This window comes from Nomia melanderi, chromosome 2, assembly GCF_051020985.1.
Source record: "Nomia melanderi isolate GNS246 chromosome 2, iyNomMela1, whole genome shotgun sequence".
In the NCBI taxonomy this organism is placed as follows: domain Eukaryota; kingdom Metazoa; phylum Arthropoda; class Insecta; order Hymenoptera; family Halictidae; genus Nomia; species Nomia melanderi.
In genome coordinates, this window is record NC_135000.1 from 25,701,198 (window position 1) to 25,719,786 (window position 18,589).

Here is an 18,589-nt window from a genome sequence, read left to right on the forward strand (position 1 = left end):
ATAATTCTATTGACATACTAACTGTTCTTGCAATTGCAATTCACGTAGGGAATCGCTCTAAAAGATACCATATGTCAACAATTTCGAATTTTAATTTGTTTTCACAAGCAAATAAAGGAATTCATTGCAATCGAATATTTTTCTCGTTTATTCAAATTGACTTATTTCGTTCTGTAAATTAACCTGCCTAGCACTCTAATAAAATGAACGGACCGCAAAGGGTTAAAGCGTAAGAGAAACAACCCTTTGCACTCGGAAGTTTCTCACTAGAAATGTGTAACATTCTTTGAGAGATATCTCGTTAGATGTCGAGTATTTCCAGTGAGAAACTTCTGTAGTGTTAATACTTGATTTTAAATTTCTCATCCAGTTGGCAATGCTGTGAACCAACGATGAATACGCGAATAAATATACAAATGTATACAAATCAAAACGCATTGGTAAGTTATTCAGACTATTGTAATTAACCCTTTGCACTCGGAAGTTTCTCACTAGAAATGCGCAACATTCTTTGAGAGATATCTCGTTAGAAGATGTCGAGTATTTCCAGTGAGAAACTTCTGTAGTGTTAATACTCGATTTCAAATATCTCATCCAGTTGGCAATGCTGTGAACCAACGATGAATACGCGAATAAAAATACAAATCAAAACGCATTGGTGACTTCTTCAGACTGTTGTAATTAACCTCTTGTACTCGGAAGTTTCTCACTAGAAATGTGTAGTTTTTGACGAGGCGAAGACAATATTCCTTGAAAGCTATTTTATTCCAATATTTCACTTATCAAGGCATTATACAAAGTTCAACATTAAATATCAGATTTTATAGTTTTACTGTATGAAACCAAATGGTGATTGAGAGTTGCCTTCACAGTGCAAAGGGTTAATGCGCCTGTGTCAAGGGAAAAAAGTTCTTTGTTTGCAAACGCGAAAGGTGGATTTTTGTAAATTGAATTCGGGAAATCGACATTGGAATTTTCGATCGTTAATTCTTCGTGGATTAGGATTCGAAGTATCCAAAATTTTCAGTTTAGGGGGAATTCATTGAACTCTTAATACTAGAACTACCGAACATTTGAACCTTTTTAAAATTTCTTTATAAACGCTAAAAACGTGAATTTATTAAGACTTCAATTGGTTTATACTTCAGTTTAGCTATTTCTAAATCATATTCTTTAATCATTTTTTAAAGTGTCTGTGCCATTGAATAATTATAACAGAAAAAATTAGGAATTGGTCATTTTGACCCACCTGGTAGTTCTAGTATTACATACTAGATTAAAAGAAAATTATATATTGAACTTCGTTTAGCTGAATAATTCAATTATCCGTTCGCAATGTTAATTCCGCATAAACATCGATGTCACATTATCTACAAAGAATAAATCTTCGCATCATTAAATCCTCGATCCAAAGATTCCACTTCCCATGATCAACGAGCATTAATCAAATCGATCCTTTTATGAAATCCAGAATTACCCGTCAACTCCGATCCACGCGATCGAGGATTAAAATCGATCGCCGACGATCATTCCGCGGGCGGACAGTGTTTTTCATCGTCGCGCCGATCTAGACTCTCGCTCGCGCGTCCCCTCGCGGCGAGCGATCCGCTCGATCGGATCGCGGAAAAATGTTTGGTTATTGGTTCGATCAACAATCAAATTAGAATTCCAGCGGTAAGCGCCGGGGATTAACGGCCGGGCGTAAAGTTAATGCGCGCACTTAATTGAAGAGAAACGGTGGACCGGCGGAGATCGAAACCGATTAAACGCTTCTTTCGGTTCGAATTCGAATTAGCCCGGCCGTGACGGTGTTCCCGGGAGGATCCGCGATCGAGCCCGTCCCGGGCGAAGCGGCCTCCGCTCCGAGGGACGCGGTACCGCGCGAAAACTCAGCCTCGTTCCGCGTTAACGATCGCGCTCCTCCCCGGCGTCCGCATAAATTACCCGCTCGTCGAACGTGCGCGCGCTCCCGTCCCGCCACAATCAGCGCCGTTTGATCCCCAATTTATACAGTTAGTCCGGCGTATCGGCGAACGGGGGAAACGGAGGGGGGGTAGGGGGAGGGGGTCGATCGATCGATCGGCCAGCACCGGTGAAATTGAATCGTAAAAAATAAACTGTCCCCGTTTACGCGACCGTTCCGTCCACGACGATGATTATCGTCGTGTCGATGGTCGATGATTGACTCGTACCCGAGCAATTAGCCGAGTTTCGTTTCCTTCCCAGCGAGACGTCCCTTTTCCCCCTTTTTCTCCTCTCCGCTCCCCTCCCGCCGCCACGGCCACTTCTTCGCCATTAAACGCGCTCCTTCTTGAAACCGCGCGCACGTTAAGCCGTTTCTCTTCGACACGCACACGCGGCTGGAAGATCGTGTCTCTATTCTCCATACGCGAGCACGGTTCGTTAATTTAATTTGTGGCGTTAGACGGGGCGATAATGATTTCTCGGATTTATTTACGCCTGTCGTCGGTTTTCCGTTCACCGGCGCGTTCGCCGCGGAACGAGGCATCCTCGGGCGAGCTGTAAATTTCGGAATTCGGATTAACGTAACGATATTGGGGCTATCGGCGGCCGCTAAAGCGGGGAGATTAGCGCACCTTTTCGAGTGGTTTACGGCCGTTCGGCGGCCGGTTCCACGTGAAAAATGGCGCTGGGAGCGTCGGCTGATTAGCGGCGATTACTCGGATCGGTAATCGATCATGTTTCGCAAAGTGATCGGGAATCTGGTGTATTAAACGGCAATAAAGGCGGAGCTGTTTTTATTGGGAGTTTCATAAGTCGATCGGGACAGAGATTACTAATTAATCGAAGCCTCTAATTTGCATTCCGCGATAAAAGCGAGACGAGAATGCATTGACATTCAACGCTCTCTTGACTCTTACGTATACCGATAAACGAACCGGGTTAATAAATCTTCGCAGAAAATTACTTTCACGATTTCACTAACCTCTTAACCGCGCCTCGATCCTGATTCCATACAACAATTATCTTATAATAACGAGAACGAGCAACGATCCATAAACAAAATTAAACGCGACCTTCATCCCCGTTGAAACCATCGAACAATCAACCAAAACAGCCTCGTACGATCCAGAACACCTGATCCACGATCTTCCGTCCAAAGTAAAAAGTCCCGCGAGCATCCGACATCCACAAATCCCCGATTCCTTTTTATTTCTCAAATCAATCACTGCAACGTGCCCGGTCGCGTCGCCGTTTTCGGCGGGCGATCCCGTTAATCGGAATTCCCATCGAAACAGAAGAACCCCGGTGAAAATCCGCGAGACAATGTCCGGCGCGATGTCGCCGGTCGCACGAAAAACGCGCGCGCCGAACGGTCAGCCGATTTTCGATCGGTAAATCGAGATGGAATCGGTAGAGTACGGGAAGGAACGGCCGCCGCAAAAACGCTCACTGCGGCCGAGGGAGTCGAGTCGAAACGATGACGATTTCGCGGCAACCGCGAGGGCCAGCGTCGAATTCCGTGCGCTAATTAACGATCGGGCCTCGCGGCAAAAAACGGGGAACGGGGCCGGGCGTGCGGCATTGTCGAGCGGATCTGTCGCGACATCCCGGTGCATTACGTCCTCCATTCTGGCCGGCGTGTTCCACGTTTCGCCTCGGTATCGAGCGACTGGCCAGCCGGCCGGTCGGTCGGTTCGCCAGTCCGCTCACATAACCGATCAATATGTTCCTCTTAGACGCTAATTAATTTCTGCTAATTAAACGCTCGCCCCGGGATCGCCCGGGGGAAATATATCTCTTGCGCGGGCCGGCTAGCGGCGGCGGCGGCGGCGGCGGCGGCGCGTACCAGCACGCGTGGACAAAGCACCTGCGCGTCTCTCCATTGCGCCGCCTTTGTCACCGGGCCGCCGGAAGTTTTGCTCCCTTTCGCATACGTTCCCTAGGCGGAACCATTGTGCGCCGCGGGGCGGGCAACCGCGCCGCCATGCGGAAGTTCGAGGATGAAGAACACTGGGTATGCGAGGTGTGGTTCGTAGGTGGGCTTTCTTCTTTGTTTTTCTTCGGAGGCTGGCGATGGTTAATTTGGGACAACCGGAGTGGCGATCGGAACGAGGGAAATTGGAGCTGATTCTTTGTAGCGAGGATGAGAAAGTAGAGTTGTGTTCGATTTGATACGGGGAATTCGGGAGGGTTTGCGGGATGTATGAAATGGGAGAACAGGGGTTTGTTGGGTAATGTATGTGTGGTGTCTTGTTAGCTGGTTTTGGAGTTTCGAGTGGAATAGGTTAATGTTTTAGGTTTGTTTTGTAATTAGAGTTAGGAGGAAGCTTCTTGATTTTGTAGCAGATATATTCTGTGGGAGTCGTTGAAATGATTCCCGAGGGAACTACGTTTCGCAGTTAAAATTTCCAAGACAAATTTTAATTGCAGAGAACAGTCGGACTTCGGACGGTTTCGCGTATAAAAACGGAATTCCGCACGCAATTCTATAATTAGCAGTACGATCGAGAAGTGGACCATGTAACGCGCACCGGTAATCGCGGTATACTTGACGAAATTATCTCGTTGCAAACATTAGAACGTCCAACGGACAAGCCCGGTACACGACTCAGCGTTCCCGCTTACGGCGAGCATCGATCCTATCACGTAAACGTCTAACAATCAACGACTAACATCGAATAATCGTTAGCAAAACGTACCGGCGCAGTCACAATGTTTACGAACGTTAAGCAAAACTATCCGCCGCTAACGAGCACACGGATCAGATAAGGGATCCTCTAATTACACGCATTCCCGTCAAACGCGCGAGTCCAATTTCCCTCGAGCGGATCACTCCGCGATGCCGCTGATTACCGTTTTATTAAATGCCGTGCAGTCGAGCCATCTAATAGCTACGCTTATGCCTCCGTACTACGCGAAAGAATCCTCCGCGGCGCGCGCCAGTAAATTCAAGAGAAACCGGTAACGCTCGAAATCTCTGGACGGGCGATATAGATAAGCGGCCGAATAAGATCGGTTTTCTCCTCGAGTTCGCGTACGAAGTCGCGTGAAATACGAACGTGCTCCGCGCACGTCGAAAACCGCGGCGAGCGGAAACGCCGTTGGAACACCGTTGAAACGCGCGCGCGGCCGTTATCGGCGTCGCGTCGACGATAAATCGTAATCGGCCGGTAATTAATTGTAGAAAGCGCGGAAGCAGGGAATTACTTTACGACGAGGGGAGGGCTACAAGTTAATCAACGCTAAAAATGTTTAATGAAGCCGTTCACCGGGCGCATCGGCGCGCGCTCGCGACGCGCGAGATACCGCTCGCTCGGCCCGCCGATCGGCCGAGTCAATCAACGCAACGGGCCCGGCTAGGAGACGCACGGACACACGCATAGAGGTGTGCACGCGCGTGCACGCGTATCGATCATAAATCATGCGAGCATTTAATTAGCAGGAATTAATTGGCGCACAAAAGAAACACGGGGTACCGGGGCCGGTTATTAGCGAGATACGCGGCTCCGGCCGCGATACGCGAATTGTCAGCGCGATAGAAGCGAACGGTCCGGCGCGAGCGAGCCGACGAAAGACAGAACTCGTTCCGCGCGACGGAGGGACGGCCATTTTATACCGCCGACGAATTTATTGCATCCGCGGAACGACTTTCGTCGCGGCTCGTTCTCCTTTTTTCTCCGTGCGAATATTCAGCGGAAAGTAACAATCGGTCGAAACAAATTGATAGGGGATACTCGGTCGTGTGTTCCCGGTAATTTAGCGTGTTCGGTTTCCGTGCCGGATGCGGTCCCCCCGATTTCAATAGCCAACTGACCGTGCACGGTAATTTTCTTGCGATAGTCGCGGTAATTAACGTTTATTTGCGCGCGCCGGCGAAAGCGCGTTTCTTACTCTCACTTTCGAGGGCTGTTTTTACCCTCGCGAGCGTTAGCGGCGATCGGTGGGGGGACCGTCGGATATTGTCGCGACGATCGTTTTGTCGCGCGGTTTCATTAAAATTGTTCCGTCCGAAAGCGAGGGAGAAAAAATATCCGGTAGAATGTTCATTAGCTTGTTTATGAGTAATTATCGCCGGTAAACCGTAATATATTCGGGGAATGGCTCTAGTTTTTTCCCGCCGGCCAGCGTAAAAATACTTCGCGACGAGAACGAGGGCGATGTCTTGTAATCGTCGATGTAAATCTCGGGATTTCGTGTACGCCGGCTTCGACGGCGAAATATCAACGACGTTTCGACGACAAATTTACGAGCGTCCGCGGGTGCAAGGCGGCCTATACAAAGTAAACGACAAATCGGCAATTAATAAGAATGATTTTTATGCGAGAGCGAACGACACGCGTTATCGGCACGAAAAACACCGCGGATTTCGTCGGTCGCCCGGCCGGGACCGATCTCTTATGATACTTTTCCGAGTTATAACTCAGCCGCGGACTCGACTGTTAATTAACGATCGGGACCGCGGCGATTTTATGGGCGTTCGATTTCACTCGATCTTACATCGGCACCGACTAATTGCTCCGTCTCCTATCTCCGCGCGGGCCCCGCCGCCCGTAAAAACGCGGCCGCTATTCCGGTTGCTTGTCTTATCAGCGGGCCGATTTCTTTCTGACCGCGGATTTAATGACATCCTTTACACGTACCGGAGACGAACTGTTAAGGCCGCCGTGACAGCTGTCGCTCGCCTAGCGAATCCTCGGACTTTCACTTCGTCGCCGTTACTCCTCTTATCAGCGCTGTCTTTCAATTAACCCTAGATTGACATTCCATTCGCGACGATAAAGATTAAGGAGGATCCAACAAACAGTACTCAAAATTTTAGGGACGTTACGAATACCTTCGGAGGATGAAACAAAATTTACAATCGTGAATCGAATTTTAAAGGAACAGTCATCGGAATCTAATGGAGTCGGATGTCGAGATATCTTACATCGAGTAACAGATTTTCTCCTAATAGAAATATTCTTTCGATCGGTTTCAACAGCTTTCCCAAAGAAACCTCTTCGACGCGATAAGTTTCAACTCCGTAAAATTCGAAGCGAACGAAGCTGCTGATAAACGGCTCGAGAGTTCCAAAATTCCAACGTTTAATGATCGGTTAATAAACTATTAATAGCTCGCAGAATCTATGCGAGGGATGATCCGCCAGCGAAAGGGTGCACGGAATTATCCGCGGATCATCGGGCTCGTGAAATCGCGCGTCGCCGATCGATCGATACGTTCTTCCCGATCGCTAATTAATTTCTGTTAATTACCGTGCGCGCATAGACGGCGCGATCACCGGCTGCGCCTGGGACTAACGAGCCCGGGTCCCGTATTAGCCTGCCGGATCGCATTGTTCGGGGATCTCTTTGTCGAATATTCCCCGGGCGTCGTCGCCGACGTCGTTTCCGGCGAGAAAGCGAGCGTCGTGGTCCCCTTTCGGAACCGGGCGACGATTCCCAGAAACTCGCGCTAATTAACGCATTAATAATTATCTCGGTACGAGCGCTGGCTTATTATCGTCAGTCGGATAATTGGCGCGAAAAATCGAGCCGAATCGATATCGATTCTTAAGGAGCGCCGCGCAAAGTGGCCTCCGTACCGAGTACGAGTATTATTTTTCGGCGAACGGGCGGACGGACGGACGCTAATTGATCCGCGGCTTAATTGGGTGAAACGGAATTCCACGGAATTCGGGTGACCGCGGTCGGACGCGAGAGGAGAGGAGTGGAGCGCATTATCTCCGCGATATTATTTAGCCGGGTTCCGTGTCGTTCAAGTGTCCTTAATTTTTATGAAACTCCGCCGGGACGTCCGAGGCTCTAAATTAAAGCGTGCAACCCGGGAGCTGAATGTTGATCCGAATCGATCCGCGAGGGGAATTAATGAATGAAATAATGCGAACGAGGGAATGAACTTAATTCCTTTAAGCCTGACGAGGAACGATTAAATTACGAGGAGATCGTTCACGTAAATTACACCGCGTACGTACTCTGATTTTAATGAAGACCTGGATGCGACGTTTAAATATTATTATATGGCTCTCCGGCGAATAGTTTATCCCCGATCCGGGCTGTCGCGCAAACAAGAAAGGAGGTTGCGCCCGGCGGCACTCGAATTTCGCGCCATTAATCATTTTCCATTAAAATCCTCGCGACGACGCCGTTTCGCGGTCCCCTCCTCCTACTCCCATCTTCGTCTTCTTCTTCTTCTTCTTCTTCTGTTTTTTCCCTGTCGTTTTGCTGTTCCGATGAAACTCAATCAATTTCTACTCGGAAATTTAATGAAATCGGCGCTCCGACCGTTACGGTTTCTGTTATTGCTTATCCCTTCGCGATCCCGGAGCCACTCCGCCCGTACCATTCTCGTTAAAACGCCTGTGTAAATCAAGCGTACTTAGACTTTCGAAAGTTTAATTTAATTTTCGCGATTGCAAAAACCCGCGCAACCGACGCGCACCTTATTTAAACGGAGCGGCTGCAAGAAGGATCACAATGGAAACGAACCCGTTGGGTATTATTCACTCTGTATTAACAACCTCTCTATCGTTCCACATTACCACCATAAGAAATTACGTAAAATATCACTCCCGTTTACCGTCGAACAAAGCGTATCCACGGGACAAAGAAAAAATCGATCGATCAGTCCTTAAACACGATTAATTTCAATGCTGCTCGTTCGAACCGAAACTTTCCGTTTTCCATTCTGACCGACTGCGAAAGAGAATCGCTGGACACTAGTAAGTTATACAATACTATTATAATTCTAATGTTTCCTTTTCAAAACCAATTTCCCATTTCCATTGCCGTTCGCAATAACGCTACACCTTCTGTACACTATGACAGTATTGTGATTCTAATGTCTCTTCGAACCGAATCTTCTCATTTCCATCTCACTTTACCGAAAGGCGTTAAAGTTGCCAGTATTTAGTCATTATGTCGCTAAATTATACGACAGCGTTGTTACGTTACATCGCTGGACAGTATAAAAAACGTAACGAGCGTGCCGCAAGGAAAAACGAGGAAGAAAGAGTGAAAACTCGAGGCAGGAACGGGTGTCGATAAAGAGCCCGAGGAATGTTTTCCGGTAGCGATCGACGAAGAAGAGGAACCGAACTCGTTTCACGGCAATTAACGCGTCGAGGGGCGGCGGGTTTTCCTTCTGCGGCGCTTCCGGAAAAACGTTCCGCCGGCCGCGGGCGTAGCTCGTTCCGCGGCGGAACACCCCGTGGACGATAATTACGGGCCGCGGAGGGATGATGAATCGTTCGAAATATTTTGTGGAACATCATTGGACGCGGGACGGGCGTCGTTAATTCATTGCGGGTCGCGCGGACGCCGGCAGATAAATGCGTGCCGGCCGACGGTGGCGTTCGAGCGTTATAAATGACGTCCGTATTCATAATTTTCGAAAGCCGCCGCCCAGCGCCGGGCCCTGGATTATCTATCCGCTGGACGTGCCGCGTATCGCATCCCCTTCGCTCGCTGATAAGTACCGGGGAGGGGTTAATGGACTTTTTTCCCCGTAATTTTCTAATTCCGATCCTTTCTCGAATTATCCGTCTCGCGGACCACGGTCGTTTGCCATCTGCGAATTCGATGCTGGCTCGTAGTGTTTCAATTGTTTGTGGTTTCTAAATTATTTGCTTAGGCCACGAGGCTTGTAAGTATTGCAATTTTCTGTTAGTGGAAAAATAGGAGATTGTAAGTTTGATGTAGAATTTTCAAGTTTGACGATATTGTAAGTTTATAGAGGTATTTGGGGTTTATTTGTTCATTGCTGAGGAAGGAGATTGAACAACGAATTTTTTGATTAGTAGAAATATTTGTATTGTGTTAGATTTATGTTGGTTTTTGTTGAATAGTTAGTAAATATTGTAAATATTGCAATTCTCTCTGTTAGAGGAAAAATAAGAAATTGTAAGTTTGATGTAGCATTTCGAAGTTTGATGATGTAAGTTTATGGTTATATTTGGAGTTTATTTGTTTATCGTTGAGGTAGGAGATTCAACAACGGATTTTTTGGTTTAGAATTATTTGTATTGTGTTAGATTTACGTTGGTTTTTGTTGAATAGTTAGAACTTATCTTGGAAGTATTGAAATACTTTCCTGTTAATATGAGAAACGTATGTTGGCATTATTTTCCGAGGAAATGCAGGAACACTTGTGACGCGAATCCGAGTTCTTCGTTTGCTCGTTCAACAAAATTCATGACTAGACGAATCTAACGATGGAGAACGGATTCGGAGTCCGTCCAAGCGTGTTGGGATATTGCCAGTGCCAGTATTTAATTTCGCAGACGTGTATTTCACGTTAAGAAGCCTATGAGGGATGATTTCGTGCATGGAACATAAATTGTAAGTATACTAGAGCTTGGTAACAGTAACAAGGCGACGTCGTTCCTCTAATTTGTTTGCCGTATTACGATTACCGGTTCCTAAACGGAATGCAAATGAGGATACAAATGAGAATACAATCGCCGAAAGCTCAGCTCATCGACGCGAAAGGGATATAATGGACGCCCGAGCAAAGTTCAATGCTCACGCAACAATGAGTCAACGCACGTGTTTACAAATTGAATTATTTAACAGATCCGTTTGGAAAGCGAACGCGCGAGCAACCGGTAAATTAACTGCAACCTGAATATCCAAATCCAGGTTCCAGTCTAAGGACCGCTGAACTTAACATGTTTCGACTTTGTCAAACATCATTAAATTCAATCGGTGTGTATTTCTACAATATCCACACTATATTCCAAAAACACGCAATTAAGAACACTACACAATCTTCTAAACATAAACATTGAAACATCATGAGAAAATTTATTACTCAACTCCATACTCGACTTCTCTACAAACTCGACAAAATCACAATGGAATCCTTATTCTCACCCCAATCGATATATTAAATCACTATTCCATCAAATTAAACGTCGCAACACAGGAAACCCAAGAAACCCACGAAACAATGCAAAGACAATAAAGAAAGGCCACAGATCCAGAAAAGCAATGCTGCCAGATTAAAATTTCGATTTAGGAGAACCCGGTTGCCCGATTCGGCCGCGTCCAGATGGTCCCGCGATAAGAAAAAATACCAGGGAATCGAGAAACAAGGTTGAACCTCCGATTCCAGGGTTCCGATTTCGGTAGCGGAGAACGCTGGAAACCGGAGTACAAGATCTAACGATCGACGGTCCCGAAAATGCTCAGGTGCGCGGAATTGAATCGTTGCCCTAAAGGAAAACTCGGCGCGGCCCGTGAGGACGCGAGGCCGCGCGCTCGGGGCCGGGGTAAAAATTTTAATTGGACCCGGAGGTACACGTGTCGCGGGAGGGAGGGAGAGGAGAGAGGCGGGGAGGGAGAAGGAGAGACGAAAGCCACGAGCCGAGGAAAGGTATCTGTTAAGAGGCCGGTACAAACCGGCCGCCGTTAAGGTAAAATCGTCAATTAAGTCTAACAGGCGTGGATGTTAGAACCGAGGCACGAGGCGGGGCGGCATTGTGCCGGTGCGTTCTCCGCGGTTAGATCGATTCGCGAATCGACGCCGGCAGCCAGGCCACGTTTTAATTGACCGATTATTTCGCGCCGTTGACGCATTAACAGCCATTTATGCGGAGGACGTAACGAGCCGGCCGCGGACGCGAGACGACAGTGTTGTCGACGCACGACGCACGCCGCTCGAAAAGTCGACGGTGTTTCGGGCCGGAGTTTTTCTAGTGGACAGTGACCGAGTGTTTGAACTTTCGTGTAGTTCGTGTTCGGGGTTGTAAGAGTCGTAGGATCGTCGATTTTCACCTTCAGGCGAGTTGCTTTGGAGTACCTCGTGCCGCTTCTACCGGGGCTACTTATTCTTCTGATCAGTTTGTACTTTATTTTCGTGCATAAATCGTCGAGATTGGAAGCGATCCCAGAGATTCGGAAGGCTTGCCAGGAGATTCTCGAAACGCTGCCGAGGAACGCGGATCGGTTAATGAATATACACTTGCGCAACTGGATAATAAATGAACAGCGCCGCTTTCCGCTAAAGTTTATGTTCCTGTGCTGATTACTGGTTCCTAAATTACTACGATTACTAAATACATTTCTGGTCACTGTTCAATCAACCGTCGGGTTCGTCAAGATAAAACTCATTCTACAACTATACTTCACTCTTCAACGACCAACCACGTAATTAACACCTCAAAGAATCTCAAACTAAAACCATCCTTACACTATCCCTGTCGACACTCCAAACAGCAAAAACACTATCATCTGAAAAAGCCTCCTTCCAACAGCTCGAAGCATCCTCTAAATCGAATCTGAATCCTTTCAGAAAAACGGAGAATCACCTCGAAACAGTGGCTCGCTCGAAGTCCGGGGTTACGCTTGCGCGAAATTACAGCGGCGAGTAATGAGGAACTCGCGCCGTTTCCAAGAAAGAAATCTCTAGGACCATTACGGGAGCGGTCGGTAGAAAACTCGAGAGAGAACGCGGGCCTAAACGGCGAGCGGCGTCGGCGAAGGGGGTGGAGCAGCGGCGGCGGCAGCGGCAACGGCAGCAACGAACAGCGACAGGGGAAGGGGGCACGGTAATACACGAGAGCCCGAGCATGATAGAGTCATACATAACTCGGGGCATCCATAATGCATTCAAGCCTGGGGTAAAAACTGCCCTTGTTAGGTTCGCCCCGGCACACCCAGCTTCCTGGGCAACGTCATCCGCTCGCCGGTTTTTGCGGATGATAACGACAAACCGCTCGCCTCTGTCGACCATCGTTGTCTCGTTCTTCGGCCCGGACAGCCATCTTTCGTTTCACTTCAACCCTCTCCCCTCTGTCCCTTATAACCGTCGCTGCCCACCTCTTTTTCGTCCGCGTAGCGCGAGACCAATTACCTGCGCCTGTTCCCGGCCGCGATTATCTTAGCGCGGTCATTCCCGAACCGTGTTTCTTCGGAACCACCCCGATCGCTCGCTGATTAGGCGAGGCGAACGGGTTTTTCGTGGGCAATATTCGCGCGCCGCGATAATAATAATAACGTCTTTATTGCACCGTGACTAAACGAGTGCGTTGACGGGGTGTGGCGCGCGAGCGGAGACGTTTGATGGCGTCGCGTGTTAATTCGAGGACGGCGATAGACGAAGGTAACCGAAGGTCGATCTTCGGAAAAGCCTTCGGGTATTGTCTTTTTGGAACGAAGTTAGTGAAATGTTAAGGACGCTTTAATGGCAGTGGTGTTACCTGCGAACGTGACGCGGAATTGTTACAATTACGGAATCACGCTTGTGGTACTCGCAGCTCGAGCACGCAATGTTCGGTTGTCGAACAGAGAACGGTTCCCGTTTCACCCGCGGAGAGACGCGAGTAAACGCGCGAATTTTTCCGCGGCCGAAGAAAGGGGGATCGCGCAACCGAATGAAGATGTTAAATTAACGATCGTGAAATAGTGGGTTGGCTAACGAGTCTTCCCGGTTTTCTTGTCCGCTGAACTATAGTTAATTAGATAACATTAAATGTAGTTAATTAGATAGTTTATACTAATGGGCCGACTTTCAGCGAGTCAATTTATACGGTGGAAACGGGGAGCGAAGGTTTCCCCGGCCCATCAAGGAGCCGTTCGCGGGCATCATGCGAGCGTCGGACGCGAAGCAAGCGACATCGTAAATTCTTCCGTTGAAAATCCGCTCGGTAATAATTTTCCCGGCGCGGTCATGCGAAAATCGCCGGCTCGGGAGACCGATCGGCTCCGCGCGGCACGGAACCCGCGGCGATTCCAGTTCCGCGACGAAAGAACGGTCTCGCGTCCGATTCTTTTTCCATTCGAGGGTCGTTAGACGTAATTGATGGAATATGGGATCCTTGAAAGATGTAGGATAATCTTGCGACATCAGTTTCCCTCGCACGATTGTGAGCGGCCGCGGTCTCGCTCGATCGGCGACGCGACGCGACGCGACGCTTGTTTTTCACCGCGATCTCAGCACGAAGATACTTCGAGAGTTTTATTGCGACAGAGTGTCCGTCTAACGATCGATAAAAATCAACTGTTCCGCGCGTTCCCGGGGTCGCGTGTCCTGATAGCCTAGATGCGGACATCGGCTAGATCGGTTCCTGCTTGCGGCCCGGCCGCGATCGCCGGACAGGAGACGAGACCTCGCGAGAGGAATTCTGTCTGACGTTTGTGGAACGGAGTCGAGGAGGATCGGAGGCTGTTTGATTGAAGGGTCGCGCGGATCGAGAGATTTGATTGTGCTGCAGGTAAAATGGGATGCACTCTGGAGGTCTGTGTAACGTGATGGAAGAAGTTTGATAACGTTTGGCTGAGGATATTTCATTTTATCGTGGAAATTTTGGTTTCCAGCTATCTAGGTGGCTTTCGGGATGAACGGTTGAGTTATATTTCAATCTATTAGCAAAATTGTGGCTTGTAAACGAGATAATCCAGTGAAACGTGTAATAATCGAAACGACATGGAATGCTAGGTTTGCAATGTGCAAAATTCATTCCTTTCTTTCAAGAATCACAGAATATCTGCTACTGCACCTTCTATAGTTTCCATAGCACACAATTAAACCTCTGCAGTCAACAGATTACTCTCATTCATTTGACATAGCAACATCAGAAAGTGATGTTCAATCAATATGTGAAATATTTAAATAAAATATCTCCGCTCCTTAATCCATACTTCCAGTGAAAGACTTTCGAGTACGAAGGGTTACTTAACGATCATCCTTCTGAGACGCGTACTTCGAACCACCGAGATAATCCTTTACCCATGTACAATTTTCCACATAACTGCACTTTAGTCAGCGAGTACAAGCTAGACCCGGTGCACTGACAAAATGACTCGACCCGAGATTCCAGAAATCACTGGAATACCTGCAGGAGTTATCTCGTTAGATAAAGGCCGCGGGTTCCAGAGCGACGGTGTACCGCCACTACGGAGCGGAAAGAGTTTTCCCGGGGCAACAACTTCCGACCCGAAGCCTTCAATTACGGTCAGGCGACTCGAAGCGGGACATGGTCGAATACTTTAGCACGTAATTCCGATAATAACCGGGTTCTCGCGTGACCGCCGACACTAATATCGAGCGGTATGGGCCTGCGTGTCGCGAATGTCGTGCGAGTCGCGCCGGCGGCCGGCCCCCCGGTGCCCCTAATCATCGACATTGTAAGCCCGCCGTCGGGAAATCCTCGCCGATAGGCGAAAACGGAACGGCACCGACGATCCACGAACCCGTAAATCGGTTTGATAAGTCGCAGTCAGCCGACGCGACGCGACGGGACTCGACGCGACGCGACGCTTCGGCTAATATTCTTCGAGTCCTTTGATGCAGGAGAATAATGGCCACGGGACTCGAATCGATGACACTTCCTGCACCTAGGATAAATTTTGAATCGCTTATGCGGAATGGCAGACATTTCGTGTAGCTTCTAACGTCGATTTTCAGACGATGTTTTGTCATGAATAAAGGATACGATCATTTGCGATTGAAATTGTATCGACGCATTGAAAGTTTGATTTGTGCTCTTCGTTTGGAAGTGAATTTATTTTGAACTGTCCGGCGATTTGCATTAATGAATTATGGTTTTTCGGAACAGTGTATCGTAGACGCAATGTCGGGATGTGTTATTAATATCGCGAAACCGGAGTTGAATGTATTGTTATTATCGGGATAATTCAATTTCCATGGGCGTTGTTTATGGACGAAATCAAAGTGGAATTTATTGGAGTAATTGTTTATTTAATCTTTGAAGTATTTATGTTGACCGTGTCGACTGAGTGTCTTGTTAGTTTCGCGGAACGTTACAACGGGCACTAACTCAAAACTGCTTACGTTATTATTGGAATAAATGTATGGAGCAATTTGTTGGGTGCAACGAACGAAGCGCGGGGAATAATAAGAATTTATTCGGCTGTTATTTTCGATAAACATTTATTGGGAACGATCCCGAGCGGAGTTCGATTCAGCTGCGAGCACGATATTCAGTGATTCATCGCGACACACGCCGTTTAGCTTGTCTTTTATCCCCTCGGAAGGGATTATCGCCCTTCACCCTGCGATTGCACAAGTGTCCGCGTTTCGAATCTCGGGCCTGATAATGCGACGCTAATGCGAATTATACGGCCGGGTTTCTCATAACCGAAGCTTAAGCGAGTCCTTAAAAGAGATCTCTACCGAAGGTAATAGTGGCGCGGCGCGGCGCGCCGATCGATTCGGTTGTAAAATTGCGCGAGTAATTAGGGCCATGAGTTGAGCAAGATATGCGTCTTTTGATAATGTTTTCATTGCTTGTAAGTCTGACTTACGACGATCAATTTTATATATTTGTTAATCGAGTTCTGGGGTTTCTTGTTTCCCGAGGGGAAAATACCAGGTGGAGGAGAAGGGTTAAGACCAGAGCCGAGAGTGAGCATAATTGCGAATATACTCGAACTTTCATTGGATTGTTTCGAATAGTTTACGAGCTCTTCGGAAAATAACCATTGATTGTTTTAAGTACTTATGTTACGTTTTAAGTATATATAACTACAAACGCATGCGTACCGCCGAAGTATATTCGAATCTTTGCTACTACATCTAGAAGAATCTATTAAGATTCGAGGCTCAAGAATTCTACAACATCCGACTCTAAATAGAAAATTACTTCGCAATATTTTCAAACCTTACAAATACTTATTTCAATGTTTATAAAATAGTATTCCTCTGCACAGTGCTACTGCTCGCGTCAATTAGACGCTAAATCTGAATCAGTCCATCGAATACAGAAACATTGCGTTGAACTCCTGCTCTAAATCAATCCCAGTTCTAAGTACTCCAACGAAACAATCCCTTACTAAATACATCTACGAGCTGCTTAATGGTAAGCTAAACAACTCGAACAATTCCCCGTGACCGAATCTTTCAGCAGCGGTGGCTTCCCTGTCGACGGCGTGTCTCGTTTACAAAGTATTAACGCGTACGCGAGAGAACGAATGATATACGCTCACCGTTTGGACTGGTGGGTCCTCCGTGCGGCGTGTAAAGATGTCCGTGAGGATTGTGCGGGTGCGGGGGTGGGGGTAGCCACGCGAACCCCGCCAGGGAATGCGGAAATCCCGCAGGATTCCATCCGGGTGCGCCGGGTGCCCCGGCTAGGTAAGGCGGCCCTTGGGATGGCCTCTGGACACCCGGATGAATCGGCTGAGGCACTACCGGGCTGGACTTCTCCTCCTTCTCCTGGTTGCCCTCCATGTCCCTCTCCAGCTCGCAGTCCGAGTCCATCACGTTCAGGTCCTCGGACTGGCCCACGCTTCTGATCTCTTGATCCTCGAGATCCAGATGATCGGTGGTCCTGTCGCCCTCCAAGGAACGGTTCGCCTCGGAGTCGCTTCTATCGTCCATGATCTCGCGTCTGCTGGCAGGCGACACCGATCGCGGGTTGGTGATCCTGTCGATCCTCTCGTCGTCCTCTTGGCCGCGTTCGCGCTGGATCATAGATTCGGTGATCCTGCTGGCCGGCGAGCTAGCGGACAACCGCCGATCGTCCCTGTCTCTCTGGACCTCTTGGTCTATCCTGATAGGCGACGAGGACTTGTCGAGGCTGGTGGTCCTGGAGAAATCCTTGACGGTCAGGATCTCCTGCCGGCCAGCCGACGGGTGATCCTGCTCCAGCCTGCTCGACGGATGATGGTGGTGATGATTGGCGAACGTCAGACCGTGCGGGCTCAGTCTGGCCAGCAGCTCTCTGCTCTGCAGCCTCTGCTGCTCGATCAGCAATTCGCGGTACCTGGCCTCCATGTCCAGGCACTTCTCGGACTCCAGCCGGTCCTCGGCCTCTCGCCTGGCGAACGCCCCGCCGGTAACCGCTGTCTTCTTCATGTCGCTCAGCAGGGAGTCCACGCTGAAGCTGATCTTGCCGCTCCGCGGCTTCAGGTTCGACGATGCCGACGTCGGGGTCGCCATGTCCACGTCCTCGCAGAGACGATCGCTGCCGGTGCCTTGACCTGTCACCACTCCCTCGCTGCTGCTCATGATCCTCTCGTGTCCTTCGGGGTCGCGGCGACAAATTCTCGATGAGTCTCCGCGCTTCGCGTCAGTCTTCTGGGGTTCGAGTCTTCACGAGTGTGGAGCAGCTTCGCTGGGAAACCGCGTTGCATTTAATTTGGAGTCTTCGGGGTCGATTAACTTGTCATCGGACGTAGCGAGCGCAGTCTCGATCGAGCGAAACATCGAGGGGTTCTAATCTTAGTTGCGCAATTCATCAACAGCGAGTCGTCGGATTCAACGACAAGGTGTCAGAGTACTTGAAGCATTTCAATGACCACTCCAATTACAATTTACACTTGGTACACGTCACTCTCTCGCGAATCAATTTTCCCGTGACTGTCCATCGATTATCACCGACATCGTCCAAGAGGTCATCGCCCCTCGCTTTTATTGTCCACACAGGCCGCGTCCGCGCGAACTGTTTAAACCGTCAACGGGGCGGGCAACAAAGAGGACTGTCATCGCAGCGGCGGCTCTTCGATCGGCTGTCCGTCTAGCTCGCAATCGGTCGTCGCGGTATCATCAGGAACGCTCACGGCCTGCCATCCCGGCTGTTCCCGGGGCCCGTTATTCTCGGAATCCGCCGCATCGCCGCGGACCGACCGACCCGGCACGAGCGGATCCCCCCATTAAAGTCCGG

The 18,589-nt window shown here is 48.8% G+C and overlaps 1 protein-coding gene across 1 annotated transcript in view; it reads right to left on the bottom strand.

Annotated features, from left to right (window-relative positions):
• The window catches only part of Msx (homeobox protein Msx), a 39,349-nt gene extending 21,415 nt beyond the window's left edge, over positions 1–17,934 (bottom strand). Inside the window, exon 1 of the mRNA XM_031990968.2 lies at positions 16,911–17,934. Within this exon, the coding sequence (XP_031846828.1) occupies positions 16,911–17,934 (1,024 nt within the window). The remainder of the gene's footprint in view (positions 1–16,910) is intronic.
• Positions 17,935–18,589: the final 655 nt, after the last annotated feature.